We start from the raw sequence: 7,172 nt of genomic DNA, 5'->3' as shown, positions 1-7,172 counted from the left end.
CACTCCTTAAATTAAGGAAGTGCAGCAAGTAGCTAGCACAAAACTATCAACAAGTCATCTAGATGTCAATCTTCTTCAAATTAAGGGATTAGACTTAATAGAGAATCTCATGGAAAGAGAGAACATAAAATCTGGCAGCATCAGTCATCCCATATCGTCTAATATCCATATGCAGCATCAGTGGGGTGACTTATGCAGCATCAGTCACCCTGACTTATGCAACATCAGTCACCCCATATCGTCTTATACTCCCCCTCAAGCTGGATCGAGGAGATTAATTGAGGCAAGCTTGCCCAAAAAATGATGAAATGGAGTTGATGCCAGTGCCTTGGTAAAGAGATCCACCAGTTGATCATGGCTTTGTGTGAAGATGGTCTGTATGACTTGAGTTTAAACTTGAGCTCTAATGAAATGGCAGTCCACTTCCATATGTTTGGTTCTTTCATGAAACACAGGGTTGGCAGTGATGTGTATGGCTGCTTGATTGTTGCACATAAGGGACATAGAGGACGGAGTAGGGAACCTTAAGTCTGAAAGAAACCCTTTAAGCCAAATAAGTTCACAGGCAATGGCTGCCATGGCTCGATAATCAGCCTCTGCGCTAGAACGAGCAATTACTTGTTGCTTCTTGCTCTTCCAAGTAACAAGATTGCCCTGTCCCCCCAAAAACGTACAATAGTTTGTGGTAGATTTTCTATCAAGTGCATTCCCTGCCCAATCTGCATCTGTGTAGCCACTAATAGTAGTGGACTTATTGTTACGCATGATGATTCCTTGCCCTATTGACCCATTGAGGTAGCGCAAAATTCTTTTAACAATGTGAAGGTGATTAACAGTAGGAGAGTGCATAAATTGGTTTGCCAAGCTCACTGCATATGTGATATTTGGACATGTGATGGTGAGATATATAAGTTTCCCTACTAACCATTGGCAATAACTCACATCATGCATGGTTTCTCCATCTGCATTGAGCCTCAGTTTGCAATCTGTGGGAGTGAAGGTAGGTTTGCAGTCAAGCATGTTTACTTCTTAAAAAGATCTAGTACATATTTGCATTGATGTAGAAATAGCCCATTTGAAGTTGTTGCCATTTCAATACCCAAAAAATACTTGAGTCGCCCCAGATCTTTGATAGCAAATGTTTGATGTAATGAACGCTTCAGTGCCTCAATTTCAACAGCACTATCTCCCACTGGTACCAGTTCTTACAAACAGTGAGGAATCAGCATTACTTCACATAAAACCAACTTTCTCAAGTACTGAACTGAGCTTGGCATACCAAGCTTTTGGGGATTGTTTCAATCCATATATTGCCTTGTACAATTTACACACCATGTTGCCTTCAAGACCATTATAGCCTAGAGGAGGCTGCATATACACTTCTTCTTGTAACTCTCCATGAAGAAAAGCATTATTCACATCCATTTGATAGAGGGACCACCCACAATTTACAACAACTGAAAGTAAAACCTTCACGGAATTCATCTTGGCCACATGTGCAAATGTTTCTTTGTAATTTACCCAAGGGTTTAGGTGAAACCTCGAGCTACAAGTCTAGCTTTGTGTCTCTCGATAGAACCATCAGCCTTGAATTTGATCTTGTAAATCCAACGACTTCCAACAGCCTTTTTTCCTGGTGCTAGTTGAACTAAACTTCTAGTGTTATTTTCTTCCAGTGCATGAAGCTCATCTACCATGGCTTGATTCCATTGTGGAAAGAGTGATGCTTCTCAGAAACTTCTAGGTTCACAGTGTTTATCAATTTCACTAAGAAATGCAGCATGAGATGTAGAGAACTCACGAAAACGGATACTTTCAGTGATAGGGTGCCGTGATGCATAAGTAACATAATCTTGCAACCTAGTTGGAGGTTTCCTTGTTCGAGAAGGATTTCTTTTAATCACTTGAGGCTCTGTGAGAGGTTTAGAGTGATCAGAGTGATACTCATCATTCTCTTCACTAGTAGGAATGAGACTAGCAATGACTGAGTCAATTTGCACTTCTTCACCATCAGCAATCACAGAGATAGAGTTTTCTTCCAACACAGAAAGATTAAAGTTCTGAGGGAATGGAAATAATTTAAATAATTCCTCCCCCTAACTTGTAGTAGTTCCTTTGGAAGTGAAATAAAAACAGTTTTCTTCAAACTTCACATCTCTTGACACAATGCACTTCTTAGTGGCTAGATTGAAGCACTTATATCCCTTTTGGGTGAAATAGTAACCCATAAACACACACTTGGTAGTCCTGGCATCTAATTTGTCATGATTCAAGGCTTGAATGTGAACAAAGCAAACACATCCAAATACCTTGAGGTGTGTCGAATCAATTTTTCTACCTTGAGTACTTCATGAGGAGATTTGAACTCTAGCACTCAACTTGGGACTTGATTGATGAGATAAGTAGCAATGAGGATTGCAAATGACCAAAATTTCGTTGGAACATTCATGTGAAGCATAAGGGCACAAGTCTTCTCTAAAAGATCCCTATTCTTTCCCTCGGCAACTCCATTTTGTTGGGGAGTTCCTACACAACTGGTTTGATGTATGATGCCCTGAGAACTTATGTATTGAAGCATGTTGTTGGATAGAAATTCAGTTCCATTGTCAGATCTTAAAACTTTAATGTTTGATTGAAATTGAGTTTGAACATGTAGATGAAAGTCTTTGAAAATGTTTAGGACTTCATTCTTTGATTTCATAAGGTATAAAAAACTCATTCGAGAGAAGTCATCAACAAATAGAACAAAATACTTAAAACCTTCCATTGATTCAATTGCTGGTCCTCATACATCAGTGTGTACCATTTCAAAAGGTTTACTTGTCCTAGACATTGAATTACCAAAAGGTAGTCTAGTAAACTTAGAAATTTGAAAAGTATCACAAGTAAAATGAGATTTACAAAAATGTGGAAATAGTTTTGACAAGACAACTTTTGAGGGATGAGTTAATCTCTTATGCCAAAGTTGGTTTTCATCTATGGACTTCGATTAAGCTTAAAGAGCCTGAGAAAAGCTGGCATTCTTGCACAAGTAGTAAAGTCCATTTATGAAGACCCCTTTCACCAATCATCTTCATGGTGAGAACATCTGAAAAATTACATTATTTGGTGAGAAAATAGTATAGGCAATTTAGCGCGTTTGTGATTTTTCCAATTGACAAAAGTTGGAAAGGAAAGGTTGGTACATATAAGGCAGTGAAGGGTGTTTTATGTGAGAGTAAGGTTACTTCCACTTTGCTCAAAACTAAGACATTTTTTCCATTTGCAACTGAAACATGTGAAGGACTCGAAAAACGTTTAAAATGATGCAAGTTTGTGACTTTGTTTGTCCTATGATCTGTGGTGCCTGAATCTATTACCCAACAATCATTTTTAGTACTAGTCAATAGGGTATCAGTGAAGGCTTTAAGTATACCTGGTGCTTCCTCTCGTGATACCTTCTCATTTCCAGCAAGAAAGCTGGCAAACTGTCCCAACATAGCTATATGATTGCCAGTCATCCTTGCCTTGAAGTTGTGAACCTCCTCCATGTCCCTTACTTTGAAGATAGGCTGCAAATTCATTGATGAGTGACAATGGATTGGCAGTGAATTCCATGGATCCTTGTGAGACAATAGAAGAGTAAGCATTAGCAAGTTGAGCCTTGGGTTGAAAGTGAAATTGTTGTGAGGATCTTGGTATCATCTTCTCATCTTTGCTAAATTTAGGCTTGAGTTCAAGATGAAGTTCCCAGCACTTGTCTTCCACATGACCAACACCATTGCCGTATTTGCATTTTAGGTGTGTATTTCTTCCCTTGTACCCATTTGCCTCTAAGTTCTTGTAGTTTGAGGCATATGCACGAGTCTCAATCAATCTTGATCTGTGCTTAGCATTCATCACTTTCTTCCTTGCTTCTTCTCGTTGAATAGTTGCACAGACATTGTTGAAGGTGGGCAAATCTTGACTCATCAATATGTGACTCCTTAGGTCCTCGTATTCAGAGTTCAAACTCCCTAACAGTTAATAGATTCTGTCTTCCTCAGCTCATTTTAGAAGAGTAGTAGGGTCTGTGGTATGAGGGAGATAAACATCTAACTCATTCCATATGGCCTTGAGACTCCCAAGGTGTTGAACAAATGCTTTTCCTTCTTGCTGGGCACTAGCAATGTCCTTCTTAAGTTGAAAAACTCGTGCATAATTATTTTGATTTCCATACATATCCTGCAAGGCTTTCCAAAGATCAATTGACAAATTGTAATAACTGAAAATCTCAACAGCATGTTTCTCCATGGTGTTGAGGAGTAAGGACATGACAAGCTGATCCTTGCAAAGCCATGCACTGTATGTTGACGAGAAGCTATCTGGAGCCACCACGCTTCCATTAACAAACCCTAATTTCCCTCTGCCTCCAAGAGCTAGTGAAACAACTCGAGACCAAGGAAGATAATTGAACTCATTAAAGAGAATTGAACACAAACGTTGATTGGTATTAACCTCAACGTCTGAGAAATTTGGGGAGAGGCTATGCTGAGTTTCTTCATCGCGATTTATTGAACATTCTTCAGCCATGGCTCAACGATGAAAGGAAAAACGCAGCAGCAAGAATGGCAGAACCAGGTTACGAAAGAACCCACTCTGATACTATGTGAAAATTTTAGCTTTAAGTTTCAATGTATTTTTCATAGATTGATTGAATGTACAAGGGAGGGTATATAATGAGGTAGAAGGTTATAAGCAACCCTACCTTGGCAAATCCTACTAACCCCGTAAACCTAAAGCTGTCACTCCTTAAATTAAGAGAGTGCAACAAGTAGCTAGCACACAACTATCAACAAGTCATCTAGATGTCAATCTTCCTCAAATTAAGGGATTAGACTTACTAGAGAATTCCATTGAAAGAGGGAACATAAAATCTGGTAGCATCAGTCACTCCATATCGTCTAATATCCATATGCAGTATCAGTGGGGTGACTCATGCAGCATCAGTCACCCTGACTTATGCAGCATTAGTCATATGCAGCATCAGTCACCCCATATCATCTAATAGTTTCTCTCTTAGGAAATTTGTATGAATAAGTATTGCAAATTGACTTATGAAATGCATATGCACATTAGAAGTATATGGCAATTTGATGACAGTTTCATAACAGGGATAACTATTTGATTCAAATTCAAACAAATACAACTGTTTGAAATAATCTGTAAATTTAAAATAATTTAATTAATCCCTAATTAAACGTTTAGCCAATTAACATCATAATCCAAAAAAATGACGTATCAGAAATTTGTAACTTTGTCGTTCGAGCTCTGAATTGAACCCGTATTACCTTTTTAGAAAGGAAATTATCCGACAAGTAATACTCATTGCTTTGCTATGATGTGTGATGAATTTTGGCTATCCAAGGTTGTTTACTAGTTCAAAAACGCGTTTAAAGTTCTATAAAAAAAAATTGAACTTTCGGTTCACTTCCGTTAATTGTTCCAGATATTCCCGAGCCTTTTCAAGGATTCAAACAATGTTCTTCAACACCAACACTAGATGGTAAGCGTGGCTAAACTGAAGATCCAATCCCGTACAGTATGTAGTTTTTTGGAGGCATTTACTTTTCGTTGGTCAGTTCATGAGCCTTAGTTTTTCCAACTAGAGAAGAGGTAGTTCAAGAAAGGAATAAAGATAGATGAGATTAGGTGGTTATCTTTGAAGTTCCGGTTAGTAAAACGGCAGGGCATTTCTTTTATCATTTTTTGCGATAATTATGTTGGATAGTGTCATTATATTGAATATGAATATTCAAATAAGGTTATCTTATCCCTAATGAATCCTTGTTTCCTTAAATGCAGATAGCACAAACTCCTCTTCATGTTTCTGTTGGTTTCACCAGGGAAGATCTTTCAGTTTTTAAAATTTGAATTGGGTTGTATAATTAAGACTTTATCTTCTGCAGTCTGATTTTGGTATTTGAAAAGGATTTGCTTTGTCTGTTTAACCATTTTGATTTGGTATTTATCTTGATTTAGAATTTGATTTTTTGCTTCGTGGACTAACTGAATGCAGATCATCAATTATGATTAATGGGTTGATAATTAAATGTGAGTTCATTTCCTTTAAAGCCCAATACAAAAGAAAGAAAAAAGAATGAAATGGGCTCAGGCCCAAAACCAGTTGAAAATCAAACTGGATCAGAAAGGGTCGGTCTGGTTTACTTCTGTGACTTAGCCAAACTCCCCCTCTCCTTAGTGTAAAAATATCAATATATTCAGGGAAAAAAAAATATCTAACTCAAATGATGTCATTTAGGCCAAGTCATTTAAACAAGGAGCTTTAATGAAAATGGTTTCTCCAAACTTTTTATTAACCAAAAACCATCTAATAACTTAATTTAATGAAAAGAGTTTAAACTTTAACGAAATGACTTAAATTTTAATAAACAACCTACAAAACAGAGAACCATGTGTAAGCCTACGATGGGGGATGTGTGTGCCGGCCAAAAGCTATCTGACGGTCAAGTTAATAAGTAGTGGGCAAGAGAATTAAACTATTGAGATTGTGTTACCAAAGACAAACCCTAGATGAGTGTATTTATTCCTTTAAAGCCTAGAGATTCCTACATGATATCTAGAAGTGGATAATGCACCCTCTTAGGAGTTGTGAGTACTTGCGGCCCATGCCAATTCCTAGATTGTAGGAAGTTCAAGACTTATGAGGAATCTAATTGTGTCCATATCAAAATCAGATCTCGTGCCTTTTGAAACAAGCGCGGTTATACCAACAGAATCGCTCGAACTTTGCCCATTGCACCAGAACAGTGTGATGGTGGCACCACTGCTCCACTAATCCAGCTTCGCACAAAGCTGTTGAGTCCATCACTGGACTTCTGAGGTACCAGTATTCGAATCAACCTCACTCTGACCTTGGAAAATCATGGTCCCACATTTAATATAATAAAAAAAAAAGTAACAAAAATTTGAGTACTAAGTCTTAAACTAAGTACTAACTATTTCTTAAACTGAATATTTTTGAAGCTAAACACGGGTACTACACTATTTCTTAATCCAAACACTAACTATATTTGAAAACTGAACACGGATACTATCACTCTTTCTTAAACTGAACACTGGTACAAACTGTTTCATAAACTAAACACTGACTATTTCTTAAATTGATTATTTCTGAACTGAATACATGTACT

The 7,172-nt window shown here is 37.6% G+C and overlaps 1 protein-coding gene across 1 annotated transcript; it reads right to left on the bottom strand.

Annotated features, from left to right (window-relative positions):
- Positions 1-390: 390 nt before the first annotated feature.
- Positions 391-1,020, bottom strand: LOC125479939 (uncharacterized mitochondrial protein AtMg00810-like). Its single transcript, XM_048590100.1, has one exon. The coding sequence runs from the start codon at positions 1,018-1,020 to the stop codon at positions 391-393; it is 630 nt and encodes a 209-aa protein (XP_048446057.1).
- Between the last annotated feature and the right edge of the window lie 6,152 nt (positions 1,021-7,172).

The sequence above is a fragment of a genome, unplaced genomic scaffold (genome assembly GCF_019419815.1).
Source record: "Pyrus x bretschneideri cultivar Hongxiangsu unplaced genomic scaffold, Pyrus_bretschneideri_v1 Contig30, whole genome shotgun sequence".
In the NCBI taxonomy this organism is placed as follows: domain Eukaryota; kingdom Viridiplantae; phylum Streptophyta; class Magnoliopsida; order Rosales; family Rosaceae; genus Pyrus; species Pyrus x bretschneideri.
This window is presented reverse-complemented; position numbering and strand designations above follow the sequence as displayed.

Excerpts from the sequence above, each read along its gene's own strand:
- LOC125479939 (XM_048590100.1), bottom strand. The coding sequence starts at position 1,020 with ATGCTTGACTGCAAACCTACCTTCACTCCCACAGATTGCAAACTGAGG.